This window comes from Tenrec ecaudatus, chromosome 11 (assembly GCF_050624435.1).
Source record: "Tenrec ecaudatus isolate mTenEca1 chromosome 11, mTenEca1.hap1, whole genome shotgun sequence".
In the NCBI taxonomy this organism is placed as follows: domain Eukaryota; kingdom Metazoa; phylum Chordata; class Mammalia; order Afrosoricida; family Tenrecidae; genus Tenrec; species Tenrec ecaudatus.
In genome coordinates, this window is record NC_134540.1 from 13,174,311 (window position 1) to 13,201,639 (window position 27,329).

The window sequence follows — 27,329 nt, forward strand, 5'->3', positions numbered from 1 at the left end:
GCGCGGAGGGCGGGGTCAGCACCGGACGCGTCCGCAGGAGCCAGTAGGGCAGAGGAACGGAAAAGCACTTCCTGATTCCGGGGTCGGCGGAAAATGGCGGACCCCGAAGGGGGCCTGTGTTTGTGCAAGTTACTGAGGTGAGGAGCCGACGGTCGGGCTGCAGGTGTTTTGTGTTCACTGATGGTAGTCCCCCGCCCAGTGCAGCCAGTGTTTGCGGGAAAGGGCCTGCCTGGTCCCGGGCCTGCGAGATTTGTTCGAGGCCAGAGAGCGTTTACTCCAGTGTTGGGGTCTCCCTAGGTCGAGCTTCAGGTTCTTCTTCCCTTTGGCCCCACTCCCATTGTGGCTGTTAATGTTGGGTGCCTTGGAGTCTGTACAACCGAATGCAGCACCGCCCGGCCCCGCGTCGGTCCTCACAGTCGTCTTGTTTGTCCCTGTGGTGGCAGCCACTGTGTCAGTCCGTCTCGTCGAGGACCTGCCCTCTTTTCCTTGACCTCGACGTGACCTTTTCAGTGACTAGGCTCTCGTGAGAACTTGTCCAAAGGACGTGAGGCGAAGTCTCGCCGTCGTCTCTTCCAGAGAGCATGCTGGCTGTCCCTCCCCCGACAGGGAGTTGTTTGTCCTCTGGCAGTCCATGGTACTTTCGGTATTCCCTGCCAGCACCATCATTCAAACGCATCACATCTCCCCCTGTCTTCCTTTATTCATTGTTCAGCGTCCACATGCATGAGAAGATTGACACCAGGGCTTGGGTCAGGTGCACCTCACTCTTCAAAGTGACGTTCTTGGGTCGCTGGTAACAGAAGTGCTCAATGCAAACCATCCAATTAGTCATAAACCATTCATCTTTGTCATAAATGATTCCTTTTCCTTTATGGTTGTACCACGAGCCATTATCCAGTCTGCCCCCGTGTCTTGTTTGGTAACGAAATTCCTGGATCTTCTATTGACCTTGTTTCTCCCCGCTAAACTCATTAAATATGTCGTCAGTAACAAGTGCCATTCAAACAGGAAGATTATTTGCACCCTTGTGTTTCTTGATCATCCGCTACTTAGGGGGAAAAAAAGGATTGTGTTACAAAATGATTGCTTTTATTTTTAGTATGTAGGCAATACATTGTTCATTTTAGAAAAGCAAGGAAGTAATTAGGCATAAAAAGAAAAGTCAATTGATGTATGTATGGATTATGATAAGAGCTGTATGAGTCCCTAATAAAATGTTTTTAAAAAAAGTCATCAGGAATGCCACCCTCGGGGCTAACCACCTTAGGTTTGGGTGAAAATATATTTTTTTTTTTGGGTGAAAAGATTTTGGTGGCAAAATTCCCCAACTTTCCCCCCCACCGTTATTATAAAACACTTTGCCCCACATTAATAAAACAAAACCCAGCTAGTACATCATACCTCCACAGCGCTTCTAACACTTACACATTATGTTTTAACTTGGAAATTTTATTGAATAATTATTGAGTAAGCAAAGAGAAGCATTACCACCTAGGCAGACACACAGTGACCCTATGGTTCTAGAGTAGAACTGCTCCATGGGGTTTCCACAGCTGCTCAGCTTTAGGAGGCATACTGCCATCTCTCTGGGGAGCGAACACAAGCCATTAGGTAGCCGCAGAGCACTTGACCACTGAGCCAACAGGGCTCCTTGCTTCCTGAACAGCCCAACCCGCTGTCATTGAGTTGACTTTCAACTTATAGGGCCTCTATAAATAAGGTGATCAGATTTTAACATTGGTAAAGCAGACACCATTGATAAAACTGATATCCTGGAGAAATAGCCACATGGCAGCTGAAAACTGTATACTCTAGCTTGCCATACATTCTTTCCAAAAATCGGGACTTTTTTCAAACACCGTGGGACATGGGAAAAATTGTTAAAACTTGGGACGTCTGGTCACCTTATATAGGGCTTGGGAGACTATAACTCTTCATGAGGCTCTCTCTCCTCTAGAGCAGCTGGTGGGGTTCAACTGATTATCTTGTGGTTAGCAGCCCAAAGCACCACCAGGTTTCTTCCTGAGTAGAATGTAAATATGCTGTAAGTGTTCCCTCCAAAGTTCAGATATTGGCTTCTTTTTCATGTCCTTCTAATACTAGAAGGATTTAAAATCTTCTGGAGGGGAGAACCTACTTCACGTCTTCCCTGCCCCTTGGAATATTGCGCTATGTTAAGACAATGACTCAATGCTGAGTGAATGATCCACTGTGGGTTGCAGTTATCTTTTTAAAACCTTTGCTTAAAGATGAGTAAACAAACAATTGACTGGCGCCAGATGAGGCTTTCTACTCCCATCAACAGTTACAGTCTTAGAAACCCACAGTGTCAGTTCTCTACTGTCCTATAGGGTTTTCATGAGTCCAAATTGGCGTGATGGCAGTGAATATGACTGGTTTGAGAAACAGACAGTGGCACTATTTTAGCTATGTTTAAACAAACTCTAAGAGAGGTTATTTTGATGTGCTCAGTATATTTGCAGAGATTGTAAATATTTCTCTGAAACTAAGCAAACAAAACAAAACAAAAAAGAACTGGGTCAACTTTTGTCATTAATGAGATTTTGGAGTTTTTAATTGTATTTTAATCATTCAATCTGAAGAGCCTATCACCAAAAATTTCCCACCTAGATCATTTAAAGAAAATGTGAGTCTGGTAATTTTTGTTTTTAAACAGGTTTTTGAAAGCCAGTGTTGCTTTTATGATTCTTGATATATGGTATTCCAAATGCCAAATCATAACACATCTATCAAGATCTCTTTCCCCTTAAGGCAGTGGTTCTTTAAATGTGGTCCCTGGCAAATCCATGTGGACCGGGATATGGGGAACTGAGACACTCACAGGTGGTTTTGAGATCAAAATTATTTTTATTATAGTACTAAGTAGTGTTTTCCTTTTTTATTTTGCTGGCTTCTGCACTGACGGTGCAAAATTAATAGCAGATAACCCTGCTACATACAAGGAAATCAGTCAATGCAACTATTATTCAAGTTTATGCACCAACCACTAAAGTTAGTGGTGTAGACTTTGAAGAATTCTGTCAACATCTTCAGTTTGAAATTGATCAAATTGATCAAAAATGCAAGATACACAGACAATTATTGGAAATTGGAAAACAAAGAAGGAATAATAGTTGGAAAATATGGTCTTGGTGACAGAAACAAAGCTGGCGATCACGTGATAGAGTTTTGAAAGACCAATGACTTACTTGTAGCAAATGCTTTTTTTCAGCAAGACAAATATTGACTTTACATAAAGAATTTCTAGGTGGAATTCACAGAAATCAAAATGGACTACATCTGTCTGTAGAAAGAGATGATGGAGAAACTCAGTAGCTGCAGCTGAAAACCAATCTAGGGGCCAACTGTAGAACAGATCGATTACTCATGTAAGATTAGGTTGAAGCTAAAGTGAATTAAAACAAGTCTCAGAGCCAATATACAACCTTGTATTTTAAGAACATTTCAAGAACAGATCTGATGCATTGAACACATATGACAGAAGACCTGACAACATTAAGAACATTATACTTGAAGAAAACAGGTCATTCAAAAGAAAGGAAAGGTCAAATTCGATGTCAGAAGAGACTCTGAAACTTGTTCTTAATCATAGAGTAGTTAAGGCAAATGGAAGAAATAATGAAGTAGAAGAGCTGAACAGACAACTTTAATGAGCAGCTCAAAAAGACAAAGTAAAATTTAATGAAATGTGCAAAGACCTAGAGTCAGATAACAAAAAAGGAAGAACACATTCAGCATGTCTTGAACTAAAAGAACTCAAGGAAAAATTCAAGCCCTGAGTTGTAATACTGAAAGCGCCTGTGGGCAAAATATTGAATGATATAGGGGACATCAAAAGAAGATGGAAAAAATACACAGACTCACTGTACCAAAAAGAATTAGTTGACACACCACCATTTCAAGAGGTAGCATGTGATCAAGAATCAATGGTATTAAGGGAGGAAGTTCAAGCTACACTGAGAGCATTATCCAAAAAAGTTTGTTAAAATGTTTCAACAAGCTAATGAAGCATTGGAAGTCTATGCCAGGAAACTTGGAAGACATCTACATGGCTGACTGGAAGAGATCCATATTTGTACCTATTTCAAAAAAAAAAGGTGACCCAACAGAATGTTCAAGTTATAGAACAATATCATTATATGCAAGTAAAGTTTTGCTGAAGATCATCCAACAGTAGTTGCAGTAGTACATTCCAAGGAGCTACCAATGGTTCGGGCCCCATGCATAAGAGGGATATTTTTGCCGATGTCAGATGGATATTGGCTGAAAGCAGAGAATATCAGAAAAATGTTTACTTGTATTTTATTGATTATGCCAAGACATTTGAATGTGTGGACCAAAAGAAACTATAGATAGCTTTGAGAAGAATGGGAATTCCAGAACACTTCAATATGCTCGTGTGGATCCTGTACATGGATCAAGAGGCTGTTGTGCAAACAAAACAAGGGAATGCGGCCTGGTTTAAAATCAGGAAAGTTGTGCATCAAGGCTTTGTCCTCTAACCAATTGATTGTTTATCCAATCTGTATGCTAAGTAAATCATCAGAGAAGCTGGCTTATATGCAATAGAATATAGCATCCGGATTGGAGGAAGGCTCATTAACAACTTGCGATATGCAGATGACACACCTACTTGCCAAAAGTGAGGAGTACTTGAAGCACTTGCTGACGAAGATCAAGTACCAATAGGTAACAGTATGATATGTGGAGATAAGATGAAAGTTGTCAAGGATTTTATCTTGACTGGATCCACAATGTTCATGAAAGTAGCAGTCAAAAGATCAAATGATACCTCTCATTGAATCAACCTGCTGCACAAGACCTCTTTTAAAGTGTTGAAAATCAATAATAATAATAATAGTAAGGTGTTGAAAAGCAAGGAGGCAACTTTGAGGACTAAAGTGCGCCTGACCCAGGGCATGATATCTTCAGTCACCTCCTATGCATGTGAACGTTGGACATGGAATAAAGGAGATCGGGAATCGATGCATTTGAGTTATGGTGCTGGTTAACACGCCCAGCTATTAACCTACATGTGGTTGGTCTGAATTCACCCAGAAACACTGGGAAGAACATAGCCATGGGAAACCATCTAAGAAACCAAACCCACTGCCGTCAAGTCAGTTCTGACTCAGAGACCCTGTAGGACAGAGCAGAACTGCCCCTGGGGTTCCAAGGCTATAATTCTTACAGGGCAGACTGGTAGATTCGAATTGTTGACCTTGTGGTTAGCAGCTCAACACATAACCCACCTACACCACCAGGGCTCCTTATATAGCAGTTCTACTCCGACCCACATGGGGTCGCCATGAGTCAGAGTCAACTCAATGCCCAATAGTTTTGGGTTTTTTTTTTTTTTTTTAAGAAATCAAATGCAGAATTGAAGAAACTGAAATCTCATTCATCATAGCCCCAAAATCGGGGGCAAAGTGAGAGAATTAAAGTGACTTACTACGGCACACGTTTAACTAGTGGAATATGGGCCATTCACAAAACAGCTTTCCCTGGGCTTTAGATGGTCATTTGGAGGGTCAAGGAAACATTCCCCATCATGTTTAAGTTAATCATTAGATTTGTTTTTAACCCTTTAGCATCTGCACTGAGTTAGGAGAAAGTGACTCAACAGTGACTTGTTTTTACAGAGACTCCTTTATGAAGTCTTAAATAGGAAGACAAATAGCATTTTGATGAGGGGACCATAATTGTGCTCTTCACACTGATTTTTACAGCTGATTGGTAAGCCTGATTAAATTGTCGATACTGGCAAGACTGGAATTAAAGAGGATGTTCACTTTTTTAAAAATCATGTTATTGGGGCTCATACAACTTTTATCACAATCCACATATCCATCCATTGTGTCAGCACATTTGTACACTTGTTGCCAGTATCATTTTCTAAACATTTTCTTTCTACTTGAGCCCTTGGTATCACCTCCTCATTATCCCCTCCTGCTCCCACTCTCACTCCCTCATGAACCCTTGATAATTTATAAGTTATTATATTTTTTCATGTCTTACACTGACCAATGTCTCCCTTCACCCACTTTTCTGTTGGAGGACGTTCACTTTCAAGGTAGCTTATAGCATTTGAATTTTAATAATTGAGTACGTCCAAGTATTGGTAAGATTTGCACACTATAAAACCACATAAAGCCTAAATTTTTTTTCTCGTTACTAACATAAAAAGCGGGTGGGTCAAAGTAGACTTCCGTTTTGATAGCCTGTTTTTATAAGATTGTTAAAAAAGATTTTGATATTTTTATGTATTAATATTGACTTGTGTGTTTCCTTTCTTCCTTCAGGTTTTTTGGTTCATTATTCTTCCCTGGACTAATTGTCAGTGGAACACTGTGTCTGTGCTTGGTCATTTTCCTCTGGGGAGTCAGACTGCTGCTACAGAGAAAGAAAAATTCCGAGACAACCAACAAACCTGGGAAAAATCAAAGGGTGATTGCATTTTTCCACCCATACTGCAATGCTGGCGGCGGCGGTGAGCGGGTGCTGTGGTGCGCCTTAAGGGCTCTGCAGAAAAAGTAGGTGTGCGTCTCTCTCTCTCCCGTAATTTGCTCTATTGTTGCAGTCTTTAAAAACCTGGAGTCCAGAAAGAAAGCCATCCTGTCCCAGTTCCCTCATCCATTGCCAGGAATTCCCTTCTGCAGCCGTTTTCCAGGAACGAAATGCTTCTTTTATGTGTGTGCCTGCCTTCAAGAACCTGTTTCATTTTCAAGTCAAACTCACTGCCTCAAGTTCATTCCACTTGTAGCCGCCCTGAAGGACAGAATGGAACTGTCCATGTGGGTTCTGACACTGTCAGTCTTTCCAGCAGGAGAGAGCCCCATTTCTCCTACAGAACAGGTAGTAAAGTACAGGATCCATCATTTTTGTTCTTTGATATAGGGAAAACTTTTTCTTCTGTGGTTTCCTTACTTGTCACACACCATCAACACACCCTTCATTCAGGTCCCTCAGCTATCCATTTCCGCATTCTTTGCCCCTCCTGGCTTCCGGCCACTTCTGCAGTATTTCCTCTGCCAAATTCAAGAAACCCAAAGACTTCTCTTAAAGTGCAAATTAACTGCCTCTCCTTGAAGCCCTCCCTACTCCAACTCCACTACTCTTTCCTTGGGCTTTGGTAGTTATCTTTGTCTCTATCACTAGATTACCTAATGCTTGAGGACTGTGATAAAAGTGTCCTGGTACACATCCTCATACCTGTACCCAACCCTCATTACACCTAATCCCCTTCAAGGGAAAAAAATCTAAATAATATGTCAGACAATATAATGTTTCCATCTTGTTCCTACCACTTTTCATTTTCCATCCCTGTCTGCTCCCTCACATATGCCAGGGAATTTCAAAAAGATCATGGAAAAATGGAACTAAAAGATCATGAAAATTTTCCATGAACCTTTGAAGCCCACTCATATCTTGCTCCAGCATACCAAACTATGAGAAGTTCCCTGAATGTAGTGTAAACTTTTGAGATCTTGTGTTTCTACAAGTTTTTCATGGCTCCGTATAAGCTAGAGTACACTGTTCATTTAATCTTCAGTTTATCGGGCACAGAGTTATTTAGCAGGCAAGAATCCTTGAGTGGCTTAGGCCTTCAAGGCACTCAGCTACTAACCAAAAAGATTCATGGTCCAGCCCATGCAGAGGCCCGTCTGAAGACAGGCCTGCTGAGCTGCTTCCCAAGGATCACAGCCTCCACCACTCTATGGAGTGGTTCTGCTCTGCGCACCTGGGTCACCACGAGTCGGAATCCCTCAACAGAACTTATCAAATGGTTTTTGTAGCAGGTGCTGGGTTAGGAGTTGAGGTTAAAGTGTTGAAGAATGGAATCAGAACTTGCTCACTCACTTAGTCTTTGTCACAACCGTATGAGGTCATTCCTCTCATCCTGACAGACAGGGAACCTGAGGCTTTGGAGCCAGTGCTCTACCCCAAATGCTGGAGTTTCCCTCCTTTCAAGACGGCGAAGCTGAACAATGAGAAAGCAAAGGGACCAACTGCTGCAGATCCCTTCAGTCTGGAAGGAGCTTGGTGTGTTCAGAGAAAGGAACGCCAGTTTGGCTTGAGCCTGGTGGGCTGGGAGAGTGGAAGGGGAGAATACTGAGGGAGGCAGGGTCCAGATCAAGTAGGACTTGAATGAGGAGGGTGGGAGCTTTGGTTTTCTTTCCTCATCATGTTAGGGATTTGATGGACTTGCTTGAGTCCCTCATCCTGTTTGCAGTCAGGTGAAACTGGAGCTGGAGTCACTTGACGTCTTCACTCACAAACCTGGTTCCTGAGGCAGGCTGACTGGGACAGCTAGCCTCTCATTGGGGTGTCTGCAAGCAGTCTCTGTATCACAGGCTTGGGCTTACACATGGTGTGGTCTCAGGTTGTTAGCTGGAAATCATATACAACAGCTGACTCCCCCTAGAAATAGGAAGTGGAAGCTGCCGGTGTCTTAGAGGCTGGGTCCAGAAGTGGACAGGGTCACTTCTCCCGTATTCAGAGCAATGGCAGAGACCTCCGTTATTGAAGGGAAAGGACCATCGGATTCCCCTTAGTGCACAAAAGTGTCCGAAAATTGATGGCCATCTTTAGGCCACCGGAGATGGGGGTCTTGTTCACATGTCAAAGAGTCTGGTGAGCATTTACGTCAAGGGGGGGCGCTGGGGAAGAGCAGTGAAAAAATACCCACCTTTCAACCTTCTGGCCGCCTGTGCTTCTGTCTGTCCACACCTGCCATGTAGGTTGTAAGTATTTGGTTGTATGTCTGTCGTCTCCACTGGACTGAGCTAAAGGATAAAGATTTTTCATCCTTGTTCCCAGAACTTAGCATATCATTGTAGATGTTAATAAATGTTGTATATCTAGAAGAAGAAAAAGACAGACCGCTACCAGGAGGCCAAACAAAGCATTAAAGTCATGAGTATAATTTAAATATTTCCATTTTTGCGATAATATGTTTGTTTTTTGTCTTTTTTTAATAAATCATTTTATTGGGGCTCATACAACTCTTATCACAATCCATACATACATCAGTTGAGTAAAGCACCCATATATATTCGTTGCCCTCATCATTCTCAAAACGATAATGTGTGTTTTTATCAGGAAGCAGATATAAGATCTAGCAGTTACATCCCTTTGGGGTTTCTCGAATAAAAACACCCAAGTGTATGAGCTAAAGATACTTCAGTGATTTTTAATTCTTGTTTATGAGTGCTTTATTAGTATTTCATTACTATTTTCATACTGAGAAACTATTTAAAATGAAGCTTTTAGATATTTCTTGGGGGAAAAAAGCCTTGTTCATAAATGAGCTCACTAAACCAAAATCACTCCCATCACACCAATCCTGAATTTCAGCCACCCTAGAGGACAGAGCAGAACTACTTCTATGGGTTTCCAAGGATGTGCATTTGTACAGAAGCAGACAGCCTCATCTTTCTCCTGTGGAGCTGCTGGTGGGCTCAAACTGCTGACCTTGCAGTAAGCATCTTAGTAACCCACTATGCCACCGAGGAGCCTTCATAAATATTAAGTTTGCTGGTATCTACTCCATAGGAAGCCCTCAGTGTAAGAGATAGCTTAGACCTAGGAAGCACATAGCCTCATTTGAAGGACTGTTTTAGCTGTAGGACAGTAGGTGACTCAGGAAAAGATGGGGTCAGTAGTCAAAGTGCTGACAGCAGAAAACATTTCTCTTAGTATGAAAGTAAACTATGATTGTGAAGAAATGGTAACTTTTTGCAGGATTTTAATCTAAGCGACTGAAAGTCTGAAACATTCCATTTCCTCTCAGGTACCCCGAAGCAGCTTATGTTGTTTATACTGGAGATGTCAACGTCAGTGGTGACCAGATCCTGGAAGGTGCTTTCCAAAGATTCAACATCAGATTACCCCGCCCAGTGAAGTTCATTTTTCTAAAGAAGCGCTACCTGGTGGAAGATTCACTCTATCCCCACTTCACATTGCTGGGCCAAAGCCTGGGGTCCATGTTCCTTGGCTGGGAAGCTCTGATGCAGTGTGTTCCTGATGTGTACATCGATTCTATGGGCTATGCCTTCACACTTCCTTTGTTTAAGTACATAGGGGCCTGCCGAGTCGCAAGCTATGTCCATTATCCCACCATCAGCACTGACATGCTCTCCGTGGTGAGGAATCAGAATGCCGGATTTAATAACTCACCCTTCATCACCAGGAATCCCTTTCTCAGCAAAGTGAAGCTTATCTACTACTATCTCTTTGCCTTCATGTATGGATTCGTTGGGTCTTGTAGTGACGTGGTCATGGTCAACTCTTCGTGGACACTAAACCACATTCTCTCCCTGTGGAAGGTGGGGAGTTGCACCAGCATTGTGTATCCACCTTGCGATGTACAGACTTTTCTAGACATTTCCTTACATGAGAAGAAGACAACCCCGGGACACCTGATGGTTTCTGTTGGCCAGTTCAGGCCGGAGAAGAATCACCCATTGCAGATCCGAGCCTTTGCCAAGCTGCTAAACAAGCAGGTGTCACAGGCACTTCCTTCCATTAAACTTGTCCTCATTGGGGGTTGTCGGAACAAAGATGATGAACTCCGAGTTAATCGCCTGAGAAAGTTGTCTGAGGACCTAGGAGTGCAAGACAATGTGGAATTTAAAATCAACATTCCATTTGAAGAATTAAAGAGGTACTTATCTGAAGCAACCATTGGTCTTCATACCATGTGGAATGAGCATTTTGGGATCGGTGAGTTTGACCTTTAAACAACTTGTTGGGGCTGTGAGATGTACATGTTAGCTAGTGCGCTAACACCCTGGTTATAGAAGCTTGTATTGAGTACTGATTCTCTTACAAGTAGTAACGGTAGCTAATAGACTGACTGCTTTCTGTGCGTGGATCTCATGCAGAGTTTTTACAAGTTTTATTTAAAAGTCCCTAACGCCCTATTTGATAAGTAGTAGTTATTCCCAAGGAGCCCCACTAGCAAAGTGTTTAAGAGCACGGGTATTAAACCTTTTGGTAAAGGTTGGTGTGTTGGACAGGGTTCTCTAGAGAGACAAGACCAGATTGCTAGTAATTATGTATAAATATATTTATGAAGATAGATATATAATACAAGAAATGAACCGTTAAATTATATACAGCTAGATAATACAAGAAATTAACAGTTAAATTATAAAGCAGTGAGACACTAGCAGTCCTTTAAGGCTTGAGAGCCGCCAGTTGCCAGTCCCCTTCTGTAGAGAGAGCTGGGCTATATATACCCAGGCAGCAAACAGCAAAGCAGGTCCCCAACTGTCATCAACTGTCAGTCCCCAGCTCCAGAGATGAACATTCCAATCGTGTGGGCTTAAAGGGACCTCAACTTACAGCGACACAGCCCACAGGCTAGGCACCCCACAGGTAGTGTACCCCTTTAAACTGAGGCACAGAACAACCAAGGTGAGGCTCACTGAGCCATTTATCCCTCTGCCCTTCAGTTAATCCTACTTGTGTTTATCGGCCAGGCTGGCACAATAAACTATCGCAGTTGGCAATCTGAATGCAACAACTACTCTGTGGGAGAAAGCTATGGCAGTCTACACGCATAAAGATTTACAGCCTTGGAAACCTTCTGGGACAGTTCCTCTTTGTCCTGTAGGGTTGCTATGAGTCAGAATCAACTCCGTGGCACACAACGACAACATTCTTAGCCCCTTTTTAGGTGAGCAGAATCAGCCACAGGAAGGTTTAGAACTTGCCCAAAGTCAGTCATAGAGTAAGTGGCAGAGCAAGGATCCTAACCGCTGGAACCTTGACTCTTTCCACATTTTCTGACTGTCTTCTCCCCATCTAACTTTGGAAACATATCAGTACAGATTTCTGGGCTCCATTCCTACTCCTGGAATCCATGGGTGATGCAAGGAGTCAGCATGCTTGACTGCTAACAAGAGGCTAGCAGTTTCAACCCACCCAAAGGCACCCCTTAAGAAAGATCCACTTGTGAAAAATCAGCCTTTGAAAATACTGTGGAGGAACTTCCAGAAAATGGTGGACTAGGCAGACAATATGCTACTCAGATCCTCTACAACATAGAACCGAGAAATCAGATAATGGATAATAATCCTGTATCCTGAGCTTCAAAGGGTGGAGAGTAAAGAAGTACATCAAAGAAACTAGAAGAAGAAACGGAACAGAAGCAGCGACAACCTGAGAATAGCAGACTTGACACCATCACCTAGAAGCCAACGCAGATATAGAAGTGTCCAAAGTAAAGTAAGCCTACCAGACTAAACTAGGGAACCAGAGATGTCAATTTGTCACCAAGGAAAACGACAAAGGCAAAAAGGAATAGATAGTGTAGTCACAGAACTTCCAAGTGGAGAGGAAGTCAAGTAGATTTCAAGGCAGAGCAGACTATTTTAACTTTGGAAGACAAAAATATAGAGTAACTGCTAAGAAAATTAATATACTTTCCCATCAAATTAAAGGAGAGAATCACAGACTAAGAAATAGCAACAAAGGAAATAAGAAAATCCATAAACAAAATGAACTGAGTGCAGAAAAATACATGAGACAAGGAAATCAGTCGCACCTCAAGCACACAAACGCACACCAACAAAATGGCAGCAATAAATTCACAACTATCAATAATTATACTGAATGTAAATGGATTATATGCACTGGTCAAGCGACAGTGGCAGAATGTATAAGAAAACAGGACCCATTAATATGCTGTTTACAAGAGAAACATCTTAGATATTAAGACAAAAATCAAAGCATGGGAAAAATGGAAAGAAATAGAAAAACATCAAGCAAATAGCAACCAAAACACAAGTAGCCATATTAATTTCTGATAAAATAGACCTGAAGCAGGAACTAGCCAAAGAGAGAAGGATATTAAGTAATGATTAAAAGGTAGATTGAACAAGAGGACATAACAATTATAAATATCCACACATCAATTTAAAAGAGCCCTAAAATGCATTAATCAAACCAACTGCATTAAAAATAGAAATAGACATATGACAATGGGAAAGTAGATCTACGCACATATGTTTATAGGCTTAGTATTAAGGTAGCAGATGGACATTGGGCCTCCACTCAAGTACTCCCTCAATGCAAGAACACTTTGTTCTATTAAACTGGCATTCCTTGATGCTCACCTTCCCGACAATCACAGAAGACAATGCGGGTGCATAAGCAAATGTGGTGAAGAAAGTTGATGTTGCCCAGCTATCAAAAGATATAGCATCTGGAGTCTTAAAGTCTTAAAAATAAACAAGCAGCCATCTAGCTGAGAAACAACAAAGCCCACATAGAAGAAACACACCAGCCTGTGTAAAGTAATCATGAGGTGTCGATGGTATCAGGCATCAAAGAACAAAAAATCATATCATTGTGAATGGGGTAGAGGGTTGCAGAGTTAAGACCCAAAGCCCATCTGTAAGGAATCGGACATCCACTTACAGAAGGGTCGTGGGGAGGAAATGAGCCAGTCATGATGCAGTATAGCACCGATGACACAACTTTCCTCTAGTACTTTAATGCTTCTTTCCTCCGACTGTCATGATCCCAATTCTACTTTACAAATCCAGCTAGACCAGAGGATGTACACTGGTACAGATAAGAGCTGGAAACACAGGGAATCCAGGACAGATAAACCCCTCAGGACCAATAATGAGAGTAGCGATACCAGAAGGGGAAGGTAGGGGAGAAAGGAGGAACTGATCACAATGATTACATATAACCCCCTCCCAGGAGGAATAGACAACAGAAAAGTGGGTGAAAGGAGACATAGAACAGTGTAAAACATAAAATAATAACAATTTATAAATTATCAAGAGTTTGCAGGGGAGGGAGGGAAGGAGGGAGGGAGGGGAAAGATGAGATGATACCAAGGACTCAAATACAAAATGTTTTGAAAATGATGATGGCAACAAATGTACTTGACACAATGGATAGATGTATGGAATGTGATAAGAGTTGTACGAGCCCCCAATAAATTGATTTAAAAAAATAGAATTAGACAATCCTACAATAATAGTAGGAGACTAGGGCGCCACTCAATGAAGCATAGAACTGGAAAGAAAATAAAGGCATAGTTGGTCAGTTGACCAACTTTACCTTATAAACACATATAGAACAGTCCATCCAACATCACCCCAATATACAGTTTTTCTAGCGTACGTGAAGAGAAGGGCTTTCAACTCCCACAAACAGTTGTAGTCTCAGCAACCCACAGGGGCAGTTCTGCCCTGTCCTATAGGGCTGCTGTGAGTTGGCATTGACTCCATGACAGTGAGTTTGGGTGTTGGGGGAAATTTTTACAGAAGAGACTATATGTTAGGTCACAGAGCAAGCACAATGAACTTTAAAACATCAAACTACTACAAAGTATCTTCTCAAATCACAACAATATAAAATTAGAAATTGACAATAGGAAAACAGGTGAGGGGAATCAAATACATGGAAAAACTATGTAATAGGTGAAATAATGCACTCCTTGAAACAAGTGACAAAGCAAAGAATCACAAAAACAGCAAAAGCAGTGCTCAGAGGACCATTTAGCGATAAATGCACAACTCAGAAAAACACCCCAAATTGACAATTAACCAACAATTCCAACACTCCAACAATACATGAAACGAAAACAAACAAGAGTTGGCAGAATAAGATGGGAAGTAGTTTCTTTGAAATATCAAAAGGAAACATCACTGGAAGATGGAAAAGCTGCAAATCACAGGAATGAGAAAGGAAGTAAGTGATGTCACATAGAAATGACGGAAATAAAAAGGGAAATAGTGATTCTCTGAATAACCAACATTATAATTGAAGAAAAGATTTAAGTTCTCAAGGATTTTGTTTGACTTGGACTCACAATCAATGCTCAGGGAAGCAACATTCGAGAAATCAAATGACATATTGGGCCAATCTGTTGCTCAAGATTTCTTTTAAGTATTAGAACATTTGAGAGCGAAGGTATACTTGAGCCAAGTGCACTTGACCCATGGTCTGCGTGTGAAAGCTAGACATTAAATAGGGGAGAGTTCAGAAGAATTGATGCATTTAAATTATAGTATTGGTGAATAATAAAGTACCTGAGAAAATGGCATGGGTGTCTCATCTGACCACTTCTGGGGGCAGAAGGGAGGAGCATCCAACTGCACCAACCTACGGCTGCTGTACTCAAGGCAGAAGTCAGACACGCCTCCACCGCCATCCTTCTTTACCCCATTGTGATACCAACTATTCTTCCCGTGACACTCTGCTTCTCTGCTGCGTTCAGTAATGTTGCAGAGATAACTCGCAACTTACAGACAATACACGTGATTTTAGGGGTTTAATTGAAAGGATCTGCCGAGTTATTTAAATCCAAGGCAGAAGGTCACCTCTTTTTTTTTTTTTTTAATCATTCCTAAGGTGTAAGCATGATTGATTTACTTGAAGGGCATGGGCGGTCACAGGGCTTATTGGGAAGAAATCTTAAGAAAATTGAAAATTGGGTCAGTGAGGAAAAGGCCAGGAAAGGGGTATCAAGGAAATTTTTTCCATCTTAACAGTGCACTTGCTCACTCTCCAAGGGTTGCAAGAGCTGGTGTAGGAGGATTTCATTGGGAAGCCTGACCCTATCTACCCTACAACCTCGATCTTCTTCAAACTTCTTTTTTGCCCCCCAAATTCAAAGAACATTGAGAACAAACAGACATCATTTGAATCCCTCAAAAATGCCCAAACTGGAAAATTGACATTGTGTACATAAAAAACAAATACAGAATTTACTACAATAAAAGCAGTACCTTTAAAAGTATATAGACCTAGATTGAGAGACAGTAGCTTCACATTTGATATTTTTGTTTAATAAAAGTTTAATGATTTTGTAGCAATGCTTTTTGACCTACACTCATGTTGTATTGGAAGTTCTGGCCAGAGCAACAAGGCAAGAAAGGGGAAAAACATGTATATTGGCAAAGAAACTGTAAAACTACATTGGTTTGTACATGATATGATCCTATAGATAGACAATCTCACAGACTCAATAAAAACCACTGGAAATTATAGAAGGATTCAGCGGAAGAGAAGGATACAGTAGCAACATAAGAAAGTCAGCCAGATTCCTTATACTAACAAAGAGAACTCTGAAAAGGAAATCAAGAGAACATTACCATTTATAATACCTCACCCAAAGATGAAATATTTAAGAATAAATCCAACCAGAAATACAAGACCTATACAAAGAAAATTCCAAAATGTGGCTACAAGAAACCAAAGACCTACATAAATGGAAGAATTTACCATGCTCATGAATAGGAAGACCTAACATTTTGCACATGTTAGCACTGCCCAAGTTGATCTACAGATTGCATCACCATTCTTTATAGAAATGGAAAACAATGCACCAACTTTATATAGAAAGGAAAGACATTCTAGATAAGCAAAGTACTACTAAAAGAGAAGAACAAAACCTACATAACCATGGTAGTCAGAATAGTATGGTATTGGCACAACAGCTACAAAGATTAATGGAACCAAATTGATCATCAGAATTAAATCTGTCCAGCCATGGACAACTAATCCTTGACAAGGGCCAATCCTCATTGAAATTTTGAAGAGATAGACTCTGAAATAAATGGTGATGAAAACCTGGATATCTATTTGTAGAAACATAATAGCTGTATCTCTCACCATATGAAAAAATTAACTCTAGGTTTATCCAAGACCTAAATGTAAATCTCAAAACTATAAAGCTTATCAATTAAAAATTAGCAACACTTTCAGGGGTCCCAAAACATGCATGACACAATGCATTGTCAAGTATACCTAAAAACACAAATAACAGAAAACAAACTAGATGACTGAGCTATCCTAAAAATTAAGCACTTAAGTATGACAAAAGAATTCAACTGAAGTGTAAAACACATTTCTAGGCTAGGAAAATATTTTTGGCAAGAACATTTCAGACAAGGGACAAATCTCTAAAATATATAGAAAACGTCAACACCTCAACAATAAAAAGACAATCCAATTGAAAACTAAAGACATGAATAGACACTTTACCAGAGAAGATAGTCAAGTGGCCATCAAATACATGGAGAAATTCTCATGATCAGTAGTCATTAGTGAGATGTATGTCAAAACAACAAGACTTCTGCTCACCCAGAATTAACAGCACAGTTTAAAAAAAAATTGCTAGCAAGATGGGATTGTAAAAGGGTACAACCACTATGGAAAACTATATACTTCTTTCTTAAAGATTTGAAAATAGAAATGCCATATAATCCAACAATCCCACTACTTGGCATATATCCCTGATATATAAGAGCCATGCTATAAGTAGATCGCATGCACACCTATGTTTATCGCTCTATTTACAATAACAAAAGGTTGGAAACAATGCCCATCAGTGCAAGAACGGATACGCAAACTATGGTACAAATACAGTGTTCTGCCCATTATGTATTGTAAGATACAGGGTTGCGGGCCACAAACTCCAGAAAACCTCCCATAGATTATATCAGGATTAAGGATGTTACATCCCACCCGTAACCCTTTTATTGACTAATCATATAATAGGATATCATTACATAATTGCCCAACTAGAGAATCATGGCCCTGCCAAGTTGACTTATGGTTTTTGGGGGGATACAACTCAATCTATGACACACCTCTAACAAGGATGAGCCTGAAAGACTTGCTCAGTGAAATTAGCCAATCACAAAAGGACAACTATGAGACAACTATTTTTAAAAACCAAGAAAAGATTTTCATGCAGAAGGAAACACTGATTATTATCAGGGTTTGGAGGGGAAGGAAAGATAAATCACTAACAGGTTGGCATAAAACAAGTTGGGTGAAGAGGAAGCCAGTAAGCAACAATAGGTCATCACAAAATGATCAAGGCAAAGGAAGATACTGGGAAGGTCATAAAAGTTAGACAACAGGTAAACACTGTTACTTATAGAATCTTGCAATAACAGTAACTGTGACCTGCTAGTGGACATGTCGACATGCAAGCAAAATGGGTCAGAAGGCGTATTCAAGGGGTTTCAAAAAGATCACGGAAAAATTATTCATTCATTGTTCATTCCATTTTCCCATGGACTTTTTGAAGCCCCCTCCTAGAGAGGTTCAACAGAGGATATTTCCACATAGGTATGTACATATGTTGCAAATATATCTATGAATATAGTAAAGCACACGTGGAGCCATTATGAAAACTCCTAGCCATAACTTTGAGAGAATGAATCACAGGCGGGGCCTGGGGGCTCAGGACCATAGTCCCAGGGGACATCTTGGTTAATTGTTACAACATAGCCCACAAAGAAAACATTCTAAATTGTACTTCAGTGAGTAGTGACTGGGGTCTAATGAGCTTGTGGGCAACCATCTAAGGGGCTACTTGGTCTCCTCCCACCATCCAAATCTGGAGCAAAGAGGAGTGAAGAAAAAGAAGCATGGAAACAATTAGGCCAAAGGACTAATGAACCATGTGTACCTCAGCCTCCATGATCACGAGACCAGAAGAACTAGATGGTGCCCCGCTAGTTGCTTTGAAAGGGACCATGTTCGAAGATTAGAGTGGGGTAGAGTGAGAGAAATAAAGAACAAAACAAAATAATAAAAGATTAGGTTTAAACTACTTTTTAAAAAAAGATTGGTCTTACTAGTCAGACTGGTGGAACCCCCAGAACGATGGCCCTCAGTCACCCTTCAAGCCTGAAACTGTTATCACCCTGTGGCTCAACTTTCAACCAACAATAGACAGTTCTCTAAGATGGACACCAAGCAGGTACACACTTCTTAGAAAAGTCGACCCTTTGATATCAAAAGGGCAACATTTACTCAAGGACAAAGGTCAGAAGGGTTTGGAGAGGAGGAGGAGGAGAGACAGGAAACATGGAAGGCAGTGGGCTAAGTGCTGCCACGTTGAGGGCATCGCAGTGAAAGAGGTGAAACATCTGTGCCACCTAGGCCCTCCAGGTGATCTACCTGGAAGTACCTAACCGCACTTGCTAACCCACTTTGCATTTCTTACCTAGTCTTCTGCTTTGTTTTCATAACAGAGGATATAAATGCTTTATAGGTCTACGAATTAGTCATATTGCCTGGGGGTATCTACTTGTTTGTTGTAATTAAGGTGGAAGCAGCATTACTTTGAAGCTTTGAAAACTTAAAAATGCTTTTTAAAAAGGTCATTTTCCATCATGGAAGTTGCACAAGCCAATGACAAGATATGCAGAAATTCATTCTTGCTCATCCAGATTGGATGCAGCCACTCAGAAACCTCCGTGTTTTCTGTCTCGCAGGCGTCGTGGAGTGCATGGCAGCTGGCACTGTTATCCTGGCTCATAACTCAGGAGGCCCGAAGCTGGACATCGTTGTTCCCCACGAAGGCGACATCACAGGGTTTCTGGCGGAAAGCGAAGACACCTACGCTGAGAAGATGGCGCAGATCCTCTCCATGCCCACCGAACAGAGGCTGCAGATCAGAACAAGGGCCCGGGCGTCCGTACACAGGTTCTCCGACCAGGAGTTTGAAATGGCATTCCTGCTCTCCGTGGAGAAGTTATTCATGTAACGCCACATCTGCACAAACTGAAAGACATCTTACAGAAAGTGACTGAGCGTCTTCACGTGGACATACTTTTCTGAACTGATTCCCAGGTGTAATAAAGTCGGCCCCAGCGATGTGTCCAGCTGTATGTATATAACCAAGGTATTTATTTTCATGAATAACAAAATTACAGAAATGAAAAATGTGAATGTTTTAAACTAGGGCTCAGTCTCAACTTCTGATAAATCCAGATTATAACAAAGAAAAAAAATCACCACCTGGAATTTTGGCATTGTGTACATTTTTAAAATGTGGGAGGTTTTTGTCAAATCATTTCACTTTGAAAAAGCCAAAGGAAATGTCAAAAAGAAAGAGGATGCCAGAGACATGATTAGTGATACTTGATGCACTTTAGAGTTGCCTTGACAGTTTGGGACCTGGAGAAGCATTCTTGTGCATTACATTGTAAACAGCAACGAGGGTGACCCTTTCGAATGTACCTGGCGGTTTTCTTAAAAGAGAAGAAAAAGTTGAAGTGGGCTTCTTCAGTCATGTCCTGGGAGCCGTGATGGCCAGGGTTGCCTAATGGGCAGAACGTTAATTGAGGCCAGCATACTCTCAAGTCCTCTCCGGAACTAGGTGTTTGTGAAAATTGCATTTGTGTCATGCTGTGAGCACATTTTTACAAGTCTGCTGCCTTATCCATTAACAGCGCCGAGTCTCAGAGGCTGGCAGGTAGCTGATTCAAGAGGTCAGAGCAAGAGCATCCGTACCAGCTGGTGTTCTGAGAACAGAGATGTGGCACACACCTGCGGGTCAGTGTCATCAGCACCATGCTGTGTCACGTGGCCCGGGGACATTTCAAAAGACGCGCAGGAAGAGCAGGTAGAATGCCTGAGCCTAACCATTGTATCCACATCTGACTGTTGCACTAACGCTGCCATTCCTGAACCTCAGATGCGCATCCCTAATCTGCCAGCGTCAGTACCTGCCCTCAGTGCCTTTCAGACTTGTGGGAGTGAGATGCAGAGTGTGTGAAAGTACTTGGAAAAACAAGCGATGTAATTAAGGGCAATAATAGCATAGCAAATAATTATCTTCTGTGAGCCTATCTTTATCCATGCATCACAATTCTCTATAGATTCTCGGTTACTAAGCCAATATCTAAGCATTGATAATGCATTTAGCAGGACTTCTATCCTGAAAAAAGTTAGCATGGAAAATTGAATCTTTGTTTCTGCAGACATGGCTAAAAAGACCAATATAGAAGGAGCTTTTGGCATTTTCTGAATACATGACTTAGTCCCTCGAGTTCAGTGAAATGACCTCCTTTACATTCCTATATGTCTTCGAGTTAGGGACAGGTCAGAGAGATCTATCATTCCTTTCCTCTAATCTCTCATGGGTGCCATCTGGGAGCTACCTGAGACACACGGAATAGCTGCTCAAGACGGGAGATTGAGACATGAGGGAAAGAGAGAGGTACTCATAAAAGAGAAGACCTCTCGAGCTTCTCTGCTCACTGGGTTTTATTTGTATGCCAAAGGAGGGAGTTTACAAAAGTTTAAAGTCGGGCGCTATTCTAGGGCACAGCACCTTCAGGCTCAAGATGGTCTCATGGTTCATAACTAACAAACACCCGGACCTGGGGGAGTCCCTTCTCTTTGCAACAAGGAATCTCCTGGTCACTCGGCATGTGTGCTCAGTTCTCCTGACACTTGGAAGCAACCACACACTCAAGGTTTACTTAACGTCTTTGTACCCAAGTAACCCTCCCAGGAGAAACAGGGCAATGTCCCCATAGGAGGCCTGTGGTCTAGTGGTTGTAAACCCACAGGAGCACTTCTACTCTGCCCTATAGGGTTGCTGTGAGTTGACCTCTACTTGGGGGCAGTGAGTTGGTTTTGACTCTCATGCATTCACCAAGACAGCTTCATTATCTGCTCTTAGTATGTGTTTATACATCCTCATAGTCCCACAAGTCATCTGTCACCAATCAAAAGGAAGCAAAGCAGAGAGGTCCAGGATGCCTGATACACCAAGAAAGCTCTGTGCTAGAGATTATATGACAGAAAAGAAACCTTGGTGGTAATTGGAGCTAGAAGGAACCTTACATGTACTCTAGCTCAGGGGTCTCTTATTTTCAAATTCACAGACAAAAAAAAAACCAATTTAAATCTTTATTAAGAGTCGGCCGGTCTCCAGGAACCCTGATGGCGTACTGGTTACAGGCATGCTGCTATCTGAACAGCTAGCAGTTGGAAACCACCAGCCACTCCAAGGGAGAAAGACGGGGCTTTCTATTCCCATGGTTACAGTCTCCACCCCCAATAAAATGATGAAAAAGTTACAGTCTCTGAAACTCATGGGGAAGTTCTACCCTGTGCTATAGGGCTGCTGCTATATTTGGCATCAACTCAATGACTGAAGTTTTTTTCTTTTCTGGTTTTTTGTTTTTGTCTCCAATGTCACAAAGCTATTTAATGACAGAATCGAGGTATAGTATACCCTTCTGACTCCAAGCCCAGTGTTTTTTTCTTAACTTACATTGAGTCTTTGAGGTAAGAATCATACCATTGCCCATTCTGTCTGTGCAGCCACACAAAATCATTGGACTAAAGATACAGATATTGGGATATTAAGAGCAAAAATAGAAGACAGAGTGAAATTAGAATTCCAGTATTGAGCTCTAGAGCACATGTTACATGTTCATTGTATAATCGCCTTCTCCAGCTATCTGTTTGCATGTTAAGATGATTTTAAAAACTAATTTGTATCTACCTTAGATATTTTCCCAGTATGATATCTTTTACACTCCTCATCTAGACTTCCAATTTGTAATTATTAATTTGTTAATTAATAATTGCAGGTCTGATATTTCAATACATTTTATTTTTAGAAAGAAAATAAAGCCAAAACTGTTTTGCCTTTGGTACCTAAGACAAAATAGGTTTTCAGGTTCAATAGACTTTTAAAAATGAATATTATAGACTTGCAAAACACTTGCATTTCATGTATTTTATTTTTCAGGTCATTTTATAGCCAAAATTATGAAATAGGAGATAATTTATTATCTATTCCTTTAAAATATATGTGTTTAATTATGTAAATATACCCTTGACTCCAGGCCTATGGACATGAATAAATAAATAAATGAGAGCATGTTTGTGTATGAGCATAGTGAGTATGAGGAAGTTATTTCTGTTATATTGTTACAAGTTCATAAAGTCAACATTATGCCCCTGTAATTGTCTTGGAAGACTCTGTAAGGTCTCTCTCTCGGGGCTAGATTCCAACCTCGGTCCTTGGCTCCGCACGAGAAAGATTTCACGCCGAAGCCGGGCTCGTGATCCAAGTGAATTTAATGAGAGTTAAAAGAAGCTTCAGGTTTTACAAGGCACCCATAGGATTCCTCTGACCATGCGGCCTGGCAGAGACTGCCCCAGGTCATGCAAGGATCTCTCTCCTCCCAAGAAGACGACCAGACCACCAAGCAAGACAAGCCCCTCTCCCTTCCGGTCCCTGCCTTTTCAAGGGTTCCCAGGGGAGGTGTGGTGAACGACCCCAGGTTGATCCCATTGGCTGAATTGCAGTCACCTGGCCCAGGTGGGCTGCTCCAGGCGTAACGTCCATCCGACAGCTTTGTCCTATGCTGGCTCTCCTGGGCATGCGTAAATGGACTTCCCAATTCCCTGGGCTAAGCTACCTAACAACTCCGCCTTAGAAGTGAGAATGGCAAAACTTCATTGGGTGGGACCATTCCCAAGAAAACTTGGTGTTTGGTAGAGACGGAAACAGGAAGATTTTCAATGAGATGGATCTGACACAGTGGCTGCAACAATGAGTTCAAACAGGGGACGTGTAGAGGCTAACATTCTGTCTGTTATACATGAGGATGCTCTGCCTCAGAGTGAACTCGCTGACCCCTAACAGTTTACCTGCCTCTCCCACTGTTCAGTAACTCTGGTCCCTACTCCCTCCCGCCTCCCTCTGCCCTCTCCTTTCAGTCTGAGGGCTTGAAGAAACAGCAGTCGCAGCACTCTAGTCTTTGTTCTGTGCCCTGAATGTAAAGCAAGTCTTCAGTTCAGTGTAAAGACACTTAGAAAGAAAGTTGATAACAGCTCTTGGTACCTTTTAAGAATGGTCATTTTGATTGCCACCAAACACAGTTTTGTCAACAAACCGAAGGCATGATTTTCCTAATCTGTAAATACATGCAGAGCTGCATTCTTTCTCAGCCTCAAGAAAATCTTCTCCAGGGGGATCAGGCTGCACTCATAACTAGAAGCAGTCTTTGTATAGTAGTGCAGGATTGTGAAAACCACCACCGCAGCTGAAGTGCAGTCTTAGTAATCAGTGGGGAATTGGGATATATTATCTTATTGCTGGTTACTAGTAGATAAGCAAGTTGGAAAAATATAACAACTAATGTCTACCATAATGTAAAGATTACTGTATTTGATTTCATTGTAAAAAACTTATCCAGAAAAAGTGGAATGAGATCCATACCTCACAACAAACAAACAAAAAAAACCTAACTCAAAATGGATCAAGAATCTCAATATTAAATCTCAAACTTTTAAGTTCTTGGAAGAAAATATAGGAGCAAAACTCTAGGACCTATTTTTTAAACTGTTTTATTGGAATATAATTCACATACATTTAAATAGTTCAATCACATTAATAAGAGCCATGCAGTCATCTCCACAATCAACCTCAGAACATTTACTTCCTTCTTACAGCCTTTGTCATCAGCAGCCCCCCGCCCCCACCCAGTCTTGCCTGACATGCCCCTCAAAACACAAGAGCATAAGGGAAAATGTACACAGCACACAATTCCCAGACTGAGGTTCTGATACTCTGGCATGAGCCAGACCAAACCCAATGATTTATACGTCATCACTAAAAGATGCAGATAGCAACCTGTAATGAAGGCCTCTTCTGTCCTCCCTTTCCTCCCCCCCCCCCCCAAGCTCTCATATGTCTGTTAGGTCTACAAAGGGTAGGGGAAGAAAAACAGTGGCAATGGGTCAGGGCACTAACCCACCCAAAGGGAGGGCATTTTTTATATCTCCACAGGAAAAAGATAGTAAGAGTAGACTTCCTTCTGGTGTGCCCATCCTTGAGGGCAATGTTTGCTCAGAGCAGCTCTTTCCCAGAGATGACTGCAGGGCTTGAGACATGATGTCCCTCCCTAGGGGACAGCCCTGAAGATACAGCTGGGGAGCAGGGAGCAGCTGGTCTGACCCGCCAACAGGGGAGCAAACCAAGAGGGGAGCGCAACAGACCAATGATGAGAATGAAGCCACACAAAGTTCTCAAGAAATCCCGATTGTAGACTTCTGACTCTGGGAGTAACACTTGACACCCCATCTGAACTAGTTGGGGCTACTTATAAGGGGGCCACACTGAAAGCCAAAGGTGTAACAGAGGAGGATTGAGGGGGTAGCACTAGACTACTCCATCCCTGACTGCAGGAATAGCAATGGGGACTTGAGGGATGTGCCCCTTCCAGACAGGAATGCTGAGGACTACAAGGGTATATGTGTTGTTATGAAAGCAGATCCAGGATATGGAGGCTGGAAAGGGGACTGGGCTGATGAATTATAACATGTCCTTCTCTCAATTTACCAGACAGATATTCATCTGCTCTGTGTCAGGATCCCTGTTAGATGTGTGACTATCTGTATGTTCCTTTTCTTTTTTTCTTTTTGGTTGGTGTTTATCTATACAAGATAGGCAGAATAGGCAATCCTAGGGAGACAGTGATAGGGCCAATGGTTCCTGGTGGGTATGGGAGGGGAGGAGGCGTGGGCAGGGTGGGATGGGGAGTGGGGAGCCAATAATGACAGGTATAGGAGAATAGTAAGGGTTCTGAAATTGATGATGAGAGTATAGCTTTTCTGGCCATATTTGAGCAATCGAATTGCCTCTGGGAGGGATTACTAAGAGGCAAACAATGTGTAAACATGATAGTGGGGTAGGACAAAAGAAAAAATTAAAAGAGGAAAAATACATACATTATATAAATATCGGTGTATTTGTTTATATATATATATATATATACATATGCAAATGCAACAAGGAAGCAGATGGACTTTGGGCCTCTACATAATTCTTACCTCAGCACAAGAACAGCTTGTTCTAATAATCTGGCATTGTATGATACCTTCCTGACACAATTACTGAAGACAAAATAGTGCATAAGCAAATGTGGTGAAGAAAGCTGATGGTACCCAGTTATTAAAAGATATAGCATCTGGGGTCTTAAAGGCTATAGTTAAATAACTGGACATCTACTAGGGAAGCAGCAAAGCCCACTTGGAAGAGGCACACCAGCCTGTGTGATCATGAGGTATTGACAGGAAGAGGTATCAAGCAACCAAATCAATGTGAAGGGTATGGATGTAGTGGAGACCCCAAACCCACCTGTACGATAATTGGATAGTCCCTCTCAGACGAGCCACACAGGAGGGATGATAAATTCAGGGTGCACTGATGAAACACATAACTGTTCTCTAGTTCTTTAATATCCCCTCCCCTTACTGTTAGGGCTTTATTTGTTTTACCTCAATTATCATGTTAGACTTGTTGCATATTAGTTTGTATAATTAAGATAGACATGAAAGCCAAGATAGACACCCTTTCAGAAACAGTAACAGGAGTAATGGTTCCTTGAGGGTACAGGAAGAGGTGGGGAGAGGGGAAGGGAGAGCTGATAACATTGCTGACTGCATAACTCCACTCAATGAGATTGAACAACAGAATTGTATGTGAATGGATATATTGGATTATGTAAAATATGGCAAAAAAACTATAATAAGGGGGTGAGGGTTCCTGTGGGGGAGCAGGGAGTGGTAGGAAGGGGATAAAGGGGAACTGATATCAAGGAGTTCAAGAAGAAAGAAAATGTTTTGAAATTGATTGTGGTAGCAATTGTACAATACTGCTTGATGTAATTGAACCATGGAATGTTATGTTATCTGTAAAAACCCCCAATAAAAATGATTTAAAAGAAGGGGAAAAAGTCATCTTAATTGCTCAAAGGGAAAAATTAAAGATGCTTATAAGCAAAAAAAATAAAGAAACAATGAATGAGTGAATAAATGAAATCAATGTAGTCACTGTCTGTAGCTCTCCCCATCCTGGATTTCAAATACAGAAAAACAGAAAACAAAACACAGAAACCAAACACTGCTCTCTGCATGATAACAAAGGTATTCACATCTCTGGCGCGTGGTCAGAGGGGAGTCCCTGGAGATGTAACCCCTGTGTGGACCCGGCAAATGGATTCTGAGCTCCTGCCGTCATTCGTAGCCTTCTGAAGAGCAATTGTTCGCAATTTTAGCTGTGATACCGTTCCCTTCTTCAGGCTTAGATTTTATCATTCACAGTCCTTGCACCACACAGGCGGTGTGCCTTATGGGTCCACTTGACGCCTCACTCAGATTGTTGCTGTTCAAAGACAAGCTATTAAGACCCCAGATGCTATTCTTTCTGATAGCCAGGCACCATCTAGCTTCTTTGTCCCACTTTGCTATAGCACCCGTATCTTTAATGATCTCTTCATGAGGGCAAGCATCAAGCAGGGCTATGTAATAACTAATTGTTCTCAGATAGGGGCTAGGATGAAATGTGAACCCTAAATCCATTCATATATCTACAATGACTAGCGTTCCGATTTCTCCATACCCTCATCAACATTTGTCATTATTTTTAAGCTTAGGCATCTTAGCAGGGATGCATGTGAGCATGCTTTCGGCATTTGGGAGGAAAATCTACCTCTTTCTATGCC

At 41.6% G+C, this 27,329-nt stretch overlaps 1 protein-coding gene across 1 annotated transcript; it reads left to right on the top strand.

Annotated features, from left to right (window-relative positions):
- On the top strand, positions 1-26,561 carry ALG11 (ALG11 alpha-1,2-mannosyltransferase). The gene is made up of 4 exons (XM_075562878.1): positions 1-137; positions 6,324-6,554; positions 9,815-10,746; positions 19,287-26,561. The coding sequence occupies exons 1-4, from the start codon at positions 94-96 to the stop codon at positions 19,556-19,558; spliced, it is 1,479 nt and encodes a 492-aa protein (XP_075418993.1). The 5' UTR covers positions 1-93; the 3' UTR covers positions 19,559-26,561.
- The last annotated feature ends 768 nt before the right edge of the window (positions 26,562-27,329 follow it).